This window comes from Mytilus edulis, chromosome 13, assembly GCF_963676685.1.
Source record: "Mytilus edulis chromosome 13, xbMytEdul2.2, whole genome shotgun sequence".
Taxonomy (NCBI): domain Eukaryota; kingdom Metazoa; phylum Mollusca; class Bivalvia; order Mytilida; family Mytilidae; genus Mytilus; species Mytilus edulis.
The window spans coordinates 23,459,268-23,479,061 of NC_092356.1; the positions used below are offsets into that span (position 1 = coordinate 23,459,268).

At 32.1% G+C, this 19,794-nt stretch overlaps 1 protein-coding gene across 2 annotated transcripts; it reads right to left on the minus strand.

The window, feature by feature from the left end:
- Positions 1-1,568: 1,568 nt before the first annotated feature.
- On the minus strand, positions 1,569-19,286 carry LOC139501170 (uncharacterized). 2 transcript variants are annotated; one of them, XM_071290160.1, is made up of 6 exons: positions 19,198-19,286; positions 15,945-16,528; positions 13,210-13,299; positions 11,311-11,634; positions 6,703-6,939; positions 1,569-2,555 (listed from the first exon to the last, which is right to left on the minus strand). In XM_071290160.1, exons 2-6 carry the CDS (start codon positions 16,513-16,515, stop codon positions 1,771-1,773), a joined length of 2,007 nt encoding a protein of 668 aa, XP_071146261.1. In that variant the 5' UTR covers positions 16,516-16,528; positions 19,198-19,286; the 3' UTR covers positions 1,569-1,770. The 2 variants fall into 2 exon arrangements, with proteins under 2 accessions (XP_071146261.1, XP_071146260.1); XM_071290159.1 differs by lacking the exon at positions 19,198-19,286 and adding an exon at positions 19,024-19,055.
- Positions 19,287-19,794: the final 508 nt, after the last annotated feature.

A 19,794-nucleotide genomic window follows, 5' to 3' on the forward strand; every position in this document is an offset into this window, starting at 1 on the left:
TTCTGACCATATGTCATATCCCCAATCATCCCTTGTATTGGGTTTTCTGTTTAAAAGACAAACTTACTGGTGCCTTATGTCCTCTTGAATGGTAAAACAGCAACATACATAAGCTAAATATATAAAAGAAGATGTGGTATGATTGTCAATGCGATAACTCTCTACAAGAAACCAAATGACTCAGATATTCTAAAATAACTGTGTCACCGTACGGCCTTTAACAATGAGTAAAGCCCATACCGCATTGTCCCCTATAAAAGGCGTCATGTAAAACAACTTAAACGAGAAAAACTAAATGCTTAATTTATGTAATATTGACTATATATCTATTCTTTAACAAGTTATTGGCATAATACGGGCTATGTTATGTTGCATCGTTGTAAATATAACGGAATGTGATGACACTGTTGTACAAGTGAGAGGTTAAGCGCTAACAAACCAGGTTCAATCCAACATTTTCTACACTTGTAAAAGCCTGTACCAAATATGACAGTTGTTGTCCATTCATTATTGATGTGCTTTATCATTTGATTTTGCCACGTGATTAGGGACTTTCCGATTGAATTTTCCTCGGAGTTCAGTATTTTTGTGATTTTACTCCTTCTTCTCTAATATTGTATGATGGTATGATACTGAACCACTTACTGGAGGGATTGGATTTGATTTTCATATGATTCAGACATACTCAATCTGTTGAATTGAGGTATAGAGGTGCTATGTAAGTAGCTACTAGTATTTGATGCTAATTTAGATTCATCTTCATCGTTTTCATGGAGGGTAAAAATTGTATCTATGTTCGGAAATTTTGGAACAGGAATGGAATTCATTTTTTACACTTTTCATTTAAATGAATAAAGTTATGAGTTTTATTTTATTATTACATCTTGTTATAAAAACACAGAATATGCCTTGTTTGATTCAATTGTTTGATATACGGGGGGAGGAGGGGGAGGGAGATAGCTCAGATTTACCTTTTGTACAAAGAAGTATGACTTGTAGAATTAATTCTTACTACGTGGCCAAATACTTTCTAAAAGATGATTATGTGATAAGAGAGAGGAAAAAGATACCAGAGGGACAGAAAAACTCTTAGATTAAAAATTAACTGTCAACGCTATGGCAAAACATAAAAAGACAAAGAGACAAATAATAGTACACAAGTCACAACATAGAAACCTATAGACTAAGCAATACGAACCCAACCAAAAACTGGGGGTGATCTCAGTTGCTCCAGAAGCATAAGCAGATCCTGTTCCACATGTGGCACCCGTCGTGTTGCCTATGTTATCGAAAACCCGGTAAATAGTCTAATGCGGTAGGTTACATTCGAGAAAAAAACGGAATTGGAGATAAGACATAAGGAAAAACTATATCATCTATGGAACGGATATTTCATAACGGTACACCCAATTGTGATGGCATCTGTAAAAGTAATGAAGAGGTGATTTCAACTTCACCTTTTGGAGCTATCTTATTATATTTTTTGCAGAAATTCTGACTTCAATTTTTCACAACCAGTGGCTGGAAAAGAAGCCATTGTAACCAATATTCGTGTATTATATATAAATAAATGATAAAGCTTTATTTTGGCAAGTATTGAACATTATCTAACAGTACATCTTTAATCTAACTAGACTAACGGTGATATTTTTGTCAGTTCAGAAGTATCACCAACTACTAAATAAAATACAATAGTTTCTGACATGTATGAAGAATTCGGAATATATTAGCTCAGCAATGTAAATTCGAGAGTTTTTGTCAATTTTTATTTCATGACATGTTCTTCACGTCGTATAAAAATGCTTTACTATTAAACTGATTGCATACTAACAAGCGATCATTTGTCTTGTGATAAAATATACCAGTCGGCCATTCCAGGCCGTATATGTCTGAAAGAAATTCTCCTTTAGAAGACACTTCAATGACGTTCCCAGACTGATAACTTGTCACGTATATTTTACCATTTTCGTCTGTTGTAATTCCCCGGGGAAGTTTCATTTTATCATTTTTGAAAGTCCATTTGATGTTGCCAAATAAATCACAGCAATAAAATGTTTCATCATCGGTGCAGAATATGCGTTTATTTTGAATTGTAATGTAACGTACAAAAGAAGTAGGCAATGGAAATGCTCGTATCTTATTGCCATCTATATCCAAGACATGCAAACTTTTTACTCCACTGCTTACATAAATAAGTCCATCATAATATGAAATACCCCATGGTCCTTTCCCAAAATCAATCATTTTTAGCACTAAACCAGATGAAACTTGAATGAATTGTATTAAATGTCCGAAAGGATATGTAACAGCTACAATGTCATTCTCGATTTCTGTAAGACACCATGGTTTTTCCTTTAATATGAATTCACGATTGAAGGTGCCATTTATATTATAGATGATTATTTTCCTACTTATAGAATCTGTAAATAACAGTTGATTACCAAGAATAAGACAATCAGTTAGATCAGCCGAATCCTTGACATTTATGAGTTGTCTCATTGTTATAACAGATGATTGGTGAGGTTTACAGCTTACACGTGACAATGCTACGTCATCTGCAAAATAAAGGGCATCAGTTATGAATGAAACGAAAAAAAAATCTCTTTTGCACAATTAATTCTTGTATTTTTCCATCTCATTCATGATGTGTATGCATAATGTTTCAGAATAAGAAAAATAATGTCTCTGATTGATTTTACCAAGATAAGTTTGTAAAAAACGGGAGAAAGATACTCGAGTGGCATTCAAATCCATAAATCGGCAATAAGCTGACGACGTAATTGCAACGTAATGGGAAAAGACAAGCAGACAACAAGAAGAACACAAAACGCAATAAGAAAAATGATAACAAACCCCTAAAAAAACCTGAAGAAGATCTCAAGTGCTCCGGAAGGGTAATTAAAACCTACACATGTGGCACCCGTCGTGTAGATCATTTTATCACAATGCTGGTATAAAGTCTTATCGGTAGTCCACGTTCGGCAATAGGATGGGATTGTTGTTACGACAATCGGAAATACCCATTGTCATCTGTGAAACAGATATTTGATGACGTCTGTAAAATTTACAAATGTATGATTTAAATTTCGCCACTTAGACATCTTGCCTAAACAGCTTCCATGTGAGCAGCAACACCTTCTAAAGGAAATCATGATAGGAAATACAAGTACTGCATTATTGTATCAACTGGAAGATATATACTTCTTATGCAGGCACTGCTGGGATTTTGCTATAAAGAAATATAAAGTTCACATTTGGGAAGCTTAAATCATCTCTTTCATAGTAAAGTTTTCAACTGACCCTTATTGTCAATTACTAGTTGGATGTCAGGATAAGGGATAGATATGGGTCCGATGGGATAGATATGTTCAACAAATTCATCAAATTTGGAATACTTTTAAAGTGAGAGAACATTATTCATATAGCAGGAAGTGAAGTTGAAAAATACTGCTTCTTTTTTTTCTTTCTCCCAAAGAATTTCCTGTATTAAGTCAGCTGCATATGCATTGAAACAAGTTAAGAAGAAGATGTTCACAACGAAATGCCTATTGTTTTTGAAAAACAAATTCTTCAAACGCTACACACATGTTGTCAATCTAAAAATCATGCATCTTGATAACATCAGACATGTTCGGGTCAGAGTGATATTTTTCAAAGTACGATTTAACCTCCCCTTAAACATAAAACTTGTATCTACATTGGCCAATTGTTTTATGAATTAAAGCCGGGCCAACTGTTTTGAATTGATTTTTAGTTTTGAAATGGGAAAAAATCAAATGTTTTATACTATTTCAAGATGAAAGAGTCTTTTGATTTTATAAGTATCTGATTCACACCACCTCTAAAAAAGGTAGTTTCAAACTTACCATAAGGTTTGGCATTACTTGCTGATGTTTTAATGTAAACTTCGTGGAGCATTCGGAAGCCCAAACAATATAACTTTGTTTGCAAGGACACTTATATAATATAGGTATCCAACACAGTGAAGGAAAGTCCAGGTTTGCATCTTTTGTTTGAAATTCTAGCAGAAAATAACGCAGATCTATGACACCCAATATTTCCATCTTGGTAAGTGTCTCAGGGATATATGTTATATGTTTTCAAGTGAATTTTATGTTATGTATTCTTCACATGAAAACGATATGATTTGGGATTTTATCTGCGATGACAAAAACGTATTTGTAATAAAGGTAGGACAAGTGTTTTACAATATTTGGATCTAAGTGATTAACTTAACACGGGTATTTTTTAATTAGGTCTTTCCACTTTTCCGTGGAAAGACCTATTGGATTTCTTCTGATTATTATTAGGTCTTTCCACCTTTCCGTGGAAAGACCTATAGGTTTTGTTCTGATTATTATTATTATTAGGTCTTTCCACCTTTCCGTGGAAAGACCTATAGGTTTTGTTCTGATTATTATTATTTTTTTTTTTCTTCCGCCAAATTTTTTTCTTGCGTAGTATGGTTGTTTTATAAGTTGTCGCTTAGATTTTTGGAAGATGATATCGTATAGTTTATACGCTTCAAAAACTGACAACCGCGTAACTAAATACTTTACGTTGTAAGAGTTATCTCCCCAAACACTGTTTTTCTTGTGTCCACTACTCCTTCGCAACCGTAAAACATTACAACAAATTTATTTTACCAAATTGCTCGTTACATCTTCAGGATTAGGTTGGCTGTTTGGACCAAAGCTATACAGAGACTCCATATGAGAGTTATTCCCCCTTATGTATTGGTATAAGTGATTTGCATTTCTAACTGGTAAACCATAAGTGATAGAGGCCTAGGGTCTTCGGATTTAAGGTCCTTGGTCCAAAAAACTGAAAATAAGGTCAAGGTCAAAGGTCAAGGTCATATTCTTAATTTCGATTTTGGCTTATTTTCACTTATTTTCAATTACCGCATGACATATCGACAAATAATTTTTCATAAATTGTTAGTTGCGACATGTCCTTACTTATATATTTTGGTTGAAAGGGTGCACATACAATAAATGGGAGTTTTTGTCCATCTTACATTTACAATTACGCGTAAAGTGGTTTTACTCATTAACCAAACATATTAAAGACCTAGGGTCTTTTGATTTAAGGGCCTTGGTTTGTGACCTTGAAATTGAGGTCAAGGTCATAGATTAATAAGACGTTCTAGATTTTGACCTTTGCTTTAAATTCATATAAATACATCATAAAGCCATAGGAACTAACATTTTAAACTGATTTTTCATATTTCAATATCAAAATAGATCTTTACTAGTGGAAAGACCTTCAATTGTTCTCTGAACAATTGGTTTATTATTATTTTTTTTTTCCGCCTAATTTTTTTTCTTGCGTAGTATTGTTGTTTAATAAGTTGTTGCTTAGATATTTGGAATATTATATCGTATAGTTTATACGCTTAAAAAATTCACAACCGCGTAACAAAAAACTTAACGTTGTATGAGTTATCTCCCCGAACACTGTTTTTCTTGTGGCCACTACTCCTTCGCAACCTTAAAAGATTACGACAAATTTATTTTACCAAATTGCTCGTTACATCTTTAGTATAAGGATATTCATTTGGACCGAAGCTATACGGAGACTCTGTATGAGAGTTATTCCCCCTTTTTCATTTGATTCAAGTGATATGCATTTTCAACTGGTAAACCATAAGTGATAGAGACCTAGGGTCTTCAGATTTAAGGTCCTTGGTCCAAAAAAATGAAAATGAAGTTAAGGTCAAAGGTCAAGGTCATATTCTAAATTTTGATTTTGGCTTATTTTCACTTCTTTAAAAATACTGTATGACATATTGACAAATAGTTTTTCATAAATTGTTAGTTGCGACATGTACTTACTTGTATATTTTGGTTGAAAGGGTGCGCATACAAGAAATGGGAGTTTTTGTCCGACTTACATTTAGAATTACGCGTAAAGTGGTATTACTCATTAACCAAACATATTAAAGACCTAGGGTCTTATGATTTAAGGTCCTTGGTTTGTTACCTTGAAATTGAAGTCAAGATCATATGTTAATACGACGTTCTAGATTTTGACCTTTGCTTTAAATTCATATAAATATATCATAAAGCCATAGGAACTAACATTTTAAACTGATTTTTCATATTTCAATATCAAAATAGATCTTTACTAGTGGAAAGACCTACAATTGTTCTCTGAACAATTGGTTTTTAATTCTTTTTGATTTGAGGCCACTGGTGAGTTTGGTAAAATCGAAACATGCTACAGGTGAACCAAATTGAATGTTGTTGACATATTATAATAATTGCTCTTTACTGGGTGGATATTACTGATACTTTCGTCACTCAAGCTGACACAACCCTTGATGTAAGCTAACCTATGTTGATAAAATATACTTTAACAGTGTAATGTTCCATGGAGAATGTTCCTTATATTAACTGTTTATCAACAGTTTAATTATTCGACGTGAGTATCGATGGTCTAAACCGTTTCAGACATATTTTTAAATGCTTCTCAGCTTTAATTATGATTTGACCTTCAAACTTGTTGATTCGAGTACAACTGACGAGTCTTAATATGCCAAATTATAAGCCTAACATCTTTGATTTAATTTAGTTCTTTTCAGCTAGTTTTACAAATTACTGCAAAATGAATTGTAAATACCTCATCGTATAGTATTGCAAATGTAGCATTTTACGTTAAATTGTATGTTACGACTCTGCATTTATTGAATAAACAAACCTTGTTCCACCGGGGAAAGAATAACTTCTATCTCTTTGCAGTGTCTTCTTTTAACACGACTCCTGTTCGAATCAGATAAAATATTCTCAATAAAGTTTCCTGTGTGTCTTGTTAGATCATTTTCGTTTCTTATTGATTTCATTTTTACACCGAGACGTATTAATAAACTACCCTCTGTGTGACTTTCATCCCGCCAGACCCTTTTACATGTATCACCATGTCCATGTCCCTGCAAATCTAAAAAAATAATTAAATCCATATACATTTTGAATTTTTTAGAAAGAAACTTAGTTCATGTTATCGTAATCGCGCATTTAGATTGTATTTTCGTTTTACCGTTCCCAGAGAAAAGGTTAACATTTTAATTGAACACATAAAAGTATTTGCTTGTACTATGAAGATAACAATATGTTCAGATCACTCGAATCTATAAAAATAATATTTAAATCAAGGTAACAAACAAACTTTCCCGTATTACTAAAGGACCGAGACCGAATGCGTCCTCACAGTAAATGTCTGTGTCTCTGGCTTTGGATGCATTACCAACCATGCAAAAGCACAGTAATTCAAAATGTCACCATCGGGAATAGGACAGACGAATACGCTGGTATTCAAAGTTCTAAAATCAGAAAAACATGTAGCAAGATAACTGAGACATTGCCACATACTTTTCAAATAATTCTTGATTGACAACGTCAAATGCATGCAGTGTTTGTTTGAGTTTTCCACGGAACTCTTTCGGAGATAGTTTTGAGCACTGCTATCAACAACTAAGGATATGTGATATGATTACCAATGAAACATCAAAGTTCAAAATGGATGGAAGCAATAAAAGACAACCTCACGGCCTTTAATATTAAGAAAACCCATACCATAAAGTCGGTAATAAAACGTTCTTTCAGTGTAAACATGAAAAGGTGGATCATCTCATGTAATTATCAGTTGTTTGTGTTATTAAAATTTGCTGTTACAAATTGTTAGAAATTATTATAAATTAAGGAATGTATCTCCCTCATGCAAAGCTCTGATTCCTTTCACGGATTTGGCTATACTTTTTGGACCTTTTAGATTATAGCTCTTCATCTTTTATATAAACTTTGGATTTCAAATATTTTGGCCACGAGCATCACAGAAGAGACATGTTTTGTCGAAATGCGCATCTGGTGCAGAAAAATTGGTACCGTTAATGTTATTATGCAAACTCTGCACGATGGCAGAGAGAATATGAATGACAGAGTATGATCAAATATCTATTTGAAAATGAGATTAAGGATTTTTATAAGATGATTTTTCCTTGTATGTCTGAGAAAGTTCTGTATAAATACTGCTTCATATTAGTACAAGCACTAGTCAACCAGAAGTGGTTTACAATTAATATCAATTTTAAAACCGAAGTGCACTGTCTACTCAAATATTTATCCACCAAACTCAGTAAATGTATGTGTTATCTATAAAACCAGAACTATGACAACATCTTCGGTGTATTTAGAATGGGAATCAAGTACTTCACAAAGTAAAACAAAACAAAGGCATTTGTATTTACGTTTCCTTTTTCTCCCATGGTTAATGACACGATGTAGTCAATCTTTGAATTTAGCATGGAGAATATAAGTATAATGAGGAGACATTTTGATATCAAGTAGTAATTAAACAAAATTGTGAATGTAATTTTGGAATTGATCTTCTGAGTCTATACAGTATCTTACTTAAAACAGTGATGAAAACATAAGAAAGATATTTGGACCAAAACATATTGATCACCCGACTATATATATTGTGTTCTATACGCTTTAGTGAAGTTTTTGTATACAGTCTAAATATGGATCATTTTATCGGCTTTTCTATGTTGATACGAAAGAAGAAAAGGACAAATTAGAATTTTTGTAAATCTTCCCTTTCGTGAACAATGTAGAAGTATATGATGGATTCATCGCTTTGCTTTGAATTCAATTTCTTTTATGGAAACAATCCAAATAATCAAATTAGATATAATACCAATATTGTTGATGATATGTCTACTGGACTAACATCCCATTTGTCGTCAAGAGATAAATAACATTCATCACCTCGGATTTCTCACAAGGAACAGACAGCCAACTGCGCAAAGCATATAGTAAATTTTATATGTGCTTCCGAATGCATTGCTGAAAAGCTTTAATCTATTCGGATAAAGTGTTTGCTTTTAGTTCATCTAGCTCACTCTTCATCTTATGTTCTGGCAAAGACATTCACTGAAGCTAGAATTTGTACAAGCGAGTCATCACATGTTGTACTTTGCATTTACAGAGATTTCATGTCAGAGTCGTAATATACTTCTTTAAAACAAATATCACTCCATTAATTTTAAAGAGGAATATGACTATGACATGATACCTCTGTAAATGCAAAGTACAACATGTGACGACTCGCTTGTGCAAATTCTAATTTCAGTGAATGTCTTTGCCAGATCTAAATTGATGTGGAATTTTTTTTGTAAACAGTATGTTCCAATATTGCTGTCATTTGAATTATACAATCCATCTTGATACGTAACTATAAGTGATTTACTATGCGGCTACTTATATATATTAAGATTTACATAATAAAGTGTAAATATGGTCAGTTTTGGTTGATACTGTCAAATATGGTCAATTTTGGTTGATTCAGACAAATAATTTTGCTATATGAGTCAGTCTGAAATATCAAAACTACTTAAATTAGTTAACAATTCAAAATGTTGAACAAAAAGAGGACATGCTGGCACTATAAACTGATGCGAGCATAATGTTGTAGTCATTGTTTTCCAATACTGCTTTCCTGATCCATCCTGATATAAAAATATAAGTGATTTACTTTCATGACATTGCGGCTATTAGGATTAACATCATGTACATAATAAAAAGCAAATATGGTCAGTTTTGGTTGATGCAGACGAATAATGTTGTTTTCCAATCAGTGGGAGGTATGAAAACTACTGATATTTGTTTATGATACAATATTTTGAATAAAAAGAGGACAAGGTTGCACTCTAAATTGATGCAAACGAAATTAGGTAGCATTGTGTTCCACAATTTCTACCATTTGTATTATACATAAAAAATATAACAGATTTACTATGCGACTATAATGGTAACATAAAAAAGAGCAAATATGGTAAGTTTTGGCTGATGCGGTCAAATATGGTTAGTTTTGGTTGATGCTGTCAAATATGGTCAGTTTTGATTGATGCAGACAAATAATTTGTTACATGAGTCAGTCTGAGGTATGAAAACTACTGATACTTGTTTCTGATGCGATATTTTGAATAAAAATAGGAAATGATTTCCAATATTGCAGTTATTTATATACTATAGTCCCTTTTGACCTAAAATTATAACTGAATTACTGTGCAGCTATATAGATTTACATAAAAAAAAGCAAATTTGGTCAGTTTTGGTTGATGCGGTCAAAAGATTTTATTACACGACTCAGTCTGAAGTATGAAAGCTACTGATTCTTGTTTACGATTAAATATTTTGAATAAAAAGAGGACATGCTGGCACTAAAAATTGATGCGAACAAAATATTTTGGTCATTGTTTTCCAATATTGCTGTAACTTGTATAATACAGTCACTCTTGACCTAAAATTATAACTGAATTACTGTGCAGCTTTATAGATTTGCAGAAAGAAAGGGCAAAAAATGTCAGTTTAGATTGATGCGGTCAAAAGAGGTCAAAAGATTTTTGTTAAACAGGTCCGTCCGAGGTATGAAAGCTACTCGTAAACAGATATCACATTTGTTTACGATTCAATATTTTGAATAAAAAGAGGACATGCTAGTACTATAAATTGAGAGCAAACAAAATTTTGAAGTAATTGTTTTCCAACATAATTGCTCTCATTTGTACAATATCTCCCTGCCTAAAAATATAACTGGATTACTGCAGCGTGCAGCTAAAAGTATAAAGATTTACATGATGAAGAGCAAATATGGTCAGTTTAAGTTTATTTTAAAAAACTTATTTATTTATAATAGTTGTTTGGGAAACAAGTTATTACATTTGGTTAATGAGGTCAAATAATTGTTTTATGTGAAACGAGCCATCCTGACTCCCGGAATGACAAATGTAAAACAATTCAAATAATAATGCCCCCCTTCCCCTAATACTAACGGCCTAATTTATGTACAAAAATAGTATTGGAATAAGAATAATATGAACTTTAAAAAAAAGTATGAATTTCAAAATTATTGCTTATATTTATATTATAATTATAATGTTGTAAAACAAAATAATGAATCAAAATAACCACATGTGCATTTATGGTTGAATGTAGCTACCAAGGTAAATGAGAACATAATTTCGAAATAAAAATATGATAAAACTTTTCCTTTGTTTGTAAAGAACCTGCATTGTAAAAGAAGAACTGTTTACTATGATATAAAAAAAAAGAGATGATATATGATTGCCAATGACACAAACCTTCACAAGAGATTAAATAATACAGACATTCATAATTATAGGTAATTTGTTGAAGTGAAATTAAACTATCTTTAAGATAATGATTGTGCCGTCATGCTCTGTTGTAATACTATACTAAGAGTGCGTTAAAATGTTTTAAGGAAATGGTTACGATAAGAGTTTCATACCTGATTGTATATGCTCATTTGGAAAGATCATGATGTCAGTGGCAGCTCGATTGTCTGTGGTTAATTTTATTTGCGAATAAATGCCAGCAAATAAACGTTGTACAAAGGTATATAAATCCAAGTATATTTGTTGTTCAGTCTGTATTGCAGCAAGTGTTAGGTAAATAATCACACTCCCTATTTCGGCTCTCTTGATGATGATGATTTTGCTCTGGTCATTGAATTTTTCGTCATTTTTATTTAAGTATTCAACTATGCTTTTATTGTCGTCATAGGTAAATCCCTTAATTTCGGCCACCAAGTCAATTTCAGTTGGTTTTGGAACTAAATACAAAACAATACTCGTGAATGCAACAGTATACAAAATGTAAATGGACAAATATTTGTGCTCTATTTGTGGTTTACTTGAGATGTTATTCAAAACAGCATAAAAAAGTGTATGCATAAGGCCGATGTCAATAGTTATTAAAGGTACAAGGATTATAATTCTAATACGCCAAACGCGCGTTTCGTCTACATAAGACTCATCAGTAACGATCAGATTAAAATGTTTATAAAGCTAAAAAAAGTGCAATAAAGAATAATCCTGGTACCTTTGATAACTATTGAAGAGCATTGAGGACCCAAAATTCCAAACACATTGTGCCAAATATGGCTAAGGTAATCTATTCCTGGGATAAGAAAATCCTTAGTATCACGAAAAAATTCAAAGTTTTGTTACAGAAAATTTATGAAAATGACCATACAATAGATATTCATGTCAACAACGAAGTGTTGACGACTGGGCTGGTGATACCATCGGGGATGAAACGTCTACCAGCTGTGCCATAACACAGATATATTTCATTATTTTCGATTTAAAAGATAAATAGATAAAAAAAACTTGTCAATTAATGTATGCTAGTTAGGTATTACAATGTATTTTCCATATGTTTTTTTATATGGCACAACTCTCGTCGAAAAATTGACCATTGAAATTGTTGATGAACACATCATAAAAACCTATTCGAGACATGGCATATACTAGTATAAACAAATGATGCATCTTTCTTAAATATCCGAAGAATATTACGTTATAATAAGACGTTAAAGCGCTAAAACAAAATTTGGCCGCACAATGGACGGATTATTGACAATTACTGTCATCTATTTGGGGTATAAATCTGATCTAAATAGTTTTAAAATAATAATACATTTATTTTATTTTACATAATTTGGCTTTATTTAAAACACATCAAACAGTACCTGAATATCAAAGCATTAATAAATTTGGCCTGAATATACCACGAAATAGAATCACTTAAAAAACGTGTCAAACAGATTATATGAATGTCAAGAATAGACGGAAAACCTGCAATAAAATACGTCTCCCCTTTAAATAGTATTTTGTTTGAAAATTCTGTACACAGAATAGTGATTTTAATTGTATAATTGCTATTCAATTTTCTAATTTAATATAACGAAATACAAATATTGAATCGTAGGTGGTTTCGCATTATCGGTTGAATTTTCAAATAAATATGTCAATGTACAATCTGTGTATTAGAATCATTGCAGGGATTGGCTTATCAAATATTGTTATTGATACTAAATAACAAACTTTCATCCTGAAATATTAAAAAACTAGAACTTATTGTCTCTTTTATAAATGTTGTGGTAGTCAAATACAATCATTCGTTCGTTGGGAATGTAATGAACACTCTCAAATGCATCATATATTAAATGGATCTAAAGCAATAAACATTTATTACATAAACAAACATATCTATAAAGTTAACCATACATAGTAGAATCATAGTAGCCTTAATTATCCATAGTTACATTAAAAGGGTTTCATGAGAAAAAGTGTAATAAATTATTCCTCGAAACGTATTCTATTTCGTTGAGTTAAAATAATACCTCGCAGCAAGACATCTGCTATGAAAACTTCTAGCTTCTTTCCAGTAGTCAGATGCAAAGTCATGCCACCTTCCATAATCGTTTCTTTGCCTTGAATATGAAAGTTAAAACTATGTGAAATTACTGTATGCTATTTTAAAATACAGCTTCAATATAGAGGAAACCTTTAAACACATCGACAGTGTAACATTTTGTGTATACCTTTGTTTTTAGTATTTACATTCAATGTGAGATTTTATTAATGAATCAATGAATACAATATTCCTGTCTGTAAAGAGTAGAAATATTTTTGTTGGTCAAATGCTTTTCGTAGAATTGACGTTTGTGTAAAAATGAGAATGGGAATTGATAATGTGTCAAAGAGACAAATACCCTACCAAAGACGGACGCGTGGTGTGTTTAGGCATACATTCTTACAATGCGGTATTTCAGTTGTAAAGTTGGTTCAGTTGATATCAGCTTAACCAACATAAAATACACATTTCCTGCAATTATGATTGGAATATAAATGACGATTTGTGTATCAATGCAAGTTGCAGTTGGTGTGAATGGCTCATATAACAAGTTTATAATGTCGAGATCTATGCTGACTATCCCTATCGATTATGCGCATTGTTGAAGTTCGTAAGGTGACCTATAATTGCTTAAAATACATCCCCAAAATATTGGAGTCTGAATTAAATTTCATATCTTAATGCCAATATATCTTTATCTCCTGAAGGATATTTTAGCTAAATTGATGTTTTTACATTCTTATTCGAACTCAAATCTTAAAGTCACTGTCTAAACTGTGACTAATTTGTTATGCTTTCTAAGATCAACATAAGGATTTTTCAGACATAGCCTCTTTTCACAAATTGTGTAATCTAACATACAAGCCTGTTGCGGTAAAATGTTTTAAAGCATGGCTTGACCTAGAAAAAACATATTTAAATGCCTTTTTTGCTTTAAAAATTGAAAAAAACATAAATACATGCAGGTATGCTTACAGCCGAATATTTGAAAGCCTAGGATGTAAAACAATATAATCATCGAATCAGTTGAAGCGCTATATGACAAAACAAGTCATACAAACAATAGTCGAAATTCATCCTAGTTCATGTTTGCCTGAGTTATAATAATTTCTGTATTTATAAACGGATAATTTTGAATTGATTTGTTAATAATAACGTCAGTACTGAAATAAAGACTATTGGTTTCTTTGCTGATAATGCATTTGTGAACTGGAAGTCCACCAGCAGATAGTCGATTCAGCGCTATATACACATGAAAACAAATTTTACAGCGGATTCCATTGAGTGTGTAGCGAAAGGTAATATCTTTGGTTAGCTTGCTTGTTAGCTGAACCGTGAAGTCATTATTAGGTCAGGTATACTACCCGCCATTCGAAGTAGCATAGTCCAACATACAGATTTATAGGTTTTCTGTCGGACTAGTCTATTCTTAAAGTAGGGTAGTTTACCTAACTTAACAATGACTTCACGGTTCAGCTAACAAGCAAGCTAACCAAAGATATTACCTTTTGCTACACACTCCATGGAATCTGCTGTAATACTGCTTTGAGTTTGATCCAATATTTACCACTCAAGACTGTTAAATTTTCAAAAATAAAACAAGAGGCATTTAAAATGCTAGAATATAACTGTCGAGAGTGGTTAAATATTGCATTGCACAAGATTTAGTGGTGGAATCTATTCCTCTATTGACTGTAAAACGATATATCCCAGGCATAGATTACCTTGGCCGTATTTGGCACAACTTTTTGAAATTTTGGATCCTCAATGCCCTTCAACTTTGTACTTGTTTGACTTAATAAATATTTTGATATGAGCGTCACTGATGAGTCTTATGTAGACGAAACGCTTGTTTGGCGTACTAAATTATAATACTGGTACCTTTGATAACTAATTAGTCCTTCCTTTCGAATGATCACCATACAGATGTGTAAACAAGAAATGAGAATAATCGAACAAAATGTTGATTAGATAAAAATAAGAACGAGGTCATAAAGATGATAAAAAGTGTAAAGATTTGAGACACGTGTATACATATACATGTGAATTGCAATAAGTGAAATTGGACGGTAAGCTTTAATCCTAGGCAATAAGTTAAAGACTAGGCAGGAAGTCTATTACCTACATAATATCAGGCATTCCTGTTACATCGAAAGATATAAACTTAAATACTGAAAATTGTGACCAGGCATAAATGTTTAGGCCGAAAATGAAAATGAGAGTAAATAAAAAGATATTTTTTTCTATAAATCTGAAATACATTTTGTACACATTGAAAACATTAGAACTGATCATGAAGTATTGAAATAGAATCATAAAAAAAGTATTTCACTTCTTGCCGCTAACATATATAATAATTCTGTTAATTGTAGTACTTATATGTATTATTGGCGAAATGTGAAATATTTTTTTTATACAATGCAATGCCATAGGAGCAATTCAATATGCTTCAACTGCAAGTGACTTTGTGTTACTTGATAAGTCACTAAACATTTTCTTTTGACCACATGCAAGTATTTGTTTATAGTTAGCGTGTTAGCAAGCCAATAATACACAATGTGACGATATACATATTTCAATGAATATGAATTTTTGTGCTTGTGCTTCGTACAAACTTCTTCGTGGAGAAGAGATCATGTACAATACAACTCAGATAAAGAATATTAGTATTGCAGACAATTGATCACCTTGCTTTGCATTTGCACATATCATTTAACTTACGTCTTAGCCTTTCAACTTCCAAACCCAGTTTAACATATTCTTCTTCTAACTTTGGATCTAGAGAACATGATGATAAATCTGTCACTTCCTTTTTAAAACCCTCATTGGACTTCTTTTTCAAATATTGGTCTACCCGACCTGCTATTTCAAGAACGTCTTTTATAGTATCCCATTCCTCTAGCTCAGTAATATCCGCCTGTGGTCGGTGAAATATCTTATTTCGTAGCACTCGCACTCGTTCTATATCGTCAGTAATTTTTAAATCGTTGAAACCAGGTGATTTACCCCATCCATTGGTGGGTTCTGGAAGGATATGTCTTATGACTTTATAGAGCAATCCGGCATCGCACAAATTGTATTTTTCTGAGTTTAAAGTTTCTAAAATTCTTTTTTCATCTGCATTTAGAATACCGTACAATGCAGGATTAGTTTTAATCATAATATATGTCACTTCTGGCTGAACATTTTTTAATGCTATTTCTCGCATCATCTTAGAGAAAATATTGGCAGCGATTATTGTTAGCCTTGCAAATCTCGTTCGACATAATTCTGGCGTGTTTATACTAGCCATATAAACTGTATCTCTGAAAGACAAAATAAGAAACAACATGCATGTTTTGATAATATTTAAGAACATTTTACAACAGTAAATAAGATTATTAAAAAAAAAGTAAAATCATAAAAATACTGAACTCCGAGGAAAATAAAAAAAAAAAATGGAAAGTCCCTACTAACATGGCAAAATCAATTATAAAACACACCAAACACGAATTGACAACAACTGTCGTATTCCTGACTTGGTACAGGCATTTTCAAATGTAGAAAATGGTGGATTGAACCTGGTTTTATAGCGCTAAATCTCTCACTTTGTACGATAGTCTCATCAAATTCCGTTATATTTACAACGATGCGTGTCCTAAAAAAACAAAATAAATACAATAATCAAAATATGGGTACATCAGTTATCACACTTCACTGCATATTTCTTCCTTGCTAACCTTCGACACGAGTTCGTTCTCACCAAATCACCAGAAGACAAGAAATAAACGATACTAGTGCTTAACCCTATTTTTATTCATTATAACCTATACCAGTAACACTGTTCTTATGTGTATTGCAGAAGCGTATCAACAAACAGAAACAAGTAAAATACTGATTGTTGACGTTTACATGGTTTTTGTTTTTTGTGTATATTGTTTGCTGTTTATTATAACATACCCAATATCTACTACTAAAGTTGACGAATCAGGGTAGTCAACAGACAACCAAACAAATATACACTCATTGAGTCAATGATTTGTTGGTGTTTAACGACACTTTCAGCACGAGAAAATATAGATTAGAGTCAATCGCATATGTCATGTTCGAACTCACAACATCAGTGTTGACCTACTAAAAACAACCTGTCCACCGAGGCACCTACCTATCTACCTACCTATTTATGTAGGGTAGGTAAGTCGGTCAATCATGCATAATTTCGCTAATATGAACAGAGGTACATTCAAACATATATGAATACATTGTAAATTCATATAGCATAATTGTGTAAAACGTGTTAATATTTGTCCTCAGTGTTATTTCTTTGAAAACTAAAAAACTAAGCACGAAAAAGTATGCAAAAAACACCAACAATGAACGGTATTTTAAGCAGAAAGGTTCACTGAGCGAACAGGATTCCTACATGTACAAATCACATGCCACTTCAATTAATCTAGCCGGAGGGTGATATTACACTAACAAAATCAAGTTCAAAACAATAAAAAAAACTCAAGGTAGGGTTATGATAATCAGAAAAAAAAAGAGTTATGATGTGAATATTTAGATAGAGCAGAACCAGTGTTGTTTTTTGTTGTTTTTGGAGTTCGTGTTGTTTCTTATTTATTGTTTATAACTGTTGATGTAAATGTCCTTTGGGTTTTTGAGTCTTTGTTTATTCTTTGGTTTTTATTGTTATTGCCTTTTTGTTGAGAACCTTGATCATATTACAATACTGATCTAGACGTCAGTTTCCTTTTTAATGTTACATTTAAAAGAAGATGTGGCTTGACAACCATTTAGACAACTCTCCAGAATAGATTTACATTATACGCTTTGTGGTGATTATGTTCTACTTCGTTGATGTTTTAAAATTTAAGACTGTTATACCGTTTGCACATACCAATCACAAAATATACTCATTTTTCAGATGGGGACTTAACAAATTATTTTATGAGGGGGTTACACCAATAATTAGTCCTCAATCTCTGTTTTTTATGTATACGAAAAACAGGGATGTCCGAATTTCCAAAAAGAAAGACCTCTCACATTCGGGCTTTCAATTGTTCAATTAATAGTCACCTGCGCGATAATCTACAAGAAAAACATTAAAATATGCGTTTTCTATAACACACACTAAAAGTAACACAAAAATCACAAGAGAAAAAAATACAAACAAAACGTCATACAGAATGCTTAAGGTTGAGCAATGAACACGAAACACACTTAACACCGGAACTCAATAAATAAAAACGCACACTAATAGTCTAGTACATATAACGTGAATTGCTTAATGTGTCGCTGCCAGGATCAGGTCAAATTTAATTCTGTTATGATGTTCCACATGCATTTCTGCCTTTCTTTTCTTTTCGACAGTCATTTACATGTAAGATGTAACACGCAATAAATATTTAAAGGACGACTCGGAAAAAAAATAACCGTAGAAATGTATGCAGGAATGAAGTCTTTGATGACATTTGTACGAGTAATTTTGTTTATAGAAAGTAAGTTCACCAAGTTTCCACAAATGTCCAAATGTAACATGAACATTGTATTTGATGAAAAAATATTAAATGATTTATCATTAATACACAACAAGGAAGTATTGGAATAACGACAGTAGTTTTGTTTGTGTGAGCACATTTTATGTATGTTCTATGACTGTAAAATCGAGGTGTAAGAGATTATAGATTGAATTAAAATTCTATTTGCAAACATTACCACAATTTGATAATAAGAAGAAAAAAATTGTATCTTTTCAATAGTGACTAAAACCAATGTATGTTAGTAAAATTTATTTAAATATATATGTTCAATATCTTACCATGCTAATATTTATAAATAACAATCCCTGTCACATGTCTTACCGACAATTATATTTGTGTAATGACTACACGTAATACATTGTATAATTATAAAAACAAGTCCTAGATAAAAAATACAACAATTCTTAATCTGAAGATATATAGTCTAAAAGAAAATATCTATTGAAACCTACTATTAATATATGTCCTCTGCACAATGTATGTTAACCAAGCGGAAAATGATCAATACGCATACACTGTTACCTGTTTGCGTTTTGTTTCCTTATTTTGTATTGAAGTATTTGAATTAACGGTTATTATATTTATTGATGCGTCATACGTTTTAAAAAGCAAGTATTATTTTGAAATACTATCCAATCGGTCTTGTTTTTTAAAGGTCAAATAAACGGAAAAGAATACGGAAAAACCTAACGATGTAGGCTTTGTTATAAAATTTAGAAACCGGATCATAAATAAAACATGTAAAAGTAAAATGTCTACAATCGGTCCTTGTTGCATCATAACGAAATAATAACTAAGAGAGTTGTTAGTAATATCATTGGACCAAAATACTAAATCTCCCAGGCCATGAACATCTGCTCGAGTGATCCTTATCTTTTTCCTTAAAGATCTAATCTGACGTTCCACTTCACCGTTCGCGGCTGGATATAAAAGTGTGTTTCTAACATTTTTCACACTAAAAAATCACTTTAGGTTACTGATGGGTGCAGTTGAAGACTATTGTTGGAGGTCGTACGGTGACCTATAGTTGTTAATTTCTGTGTCATTTT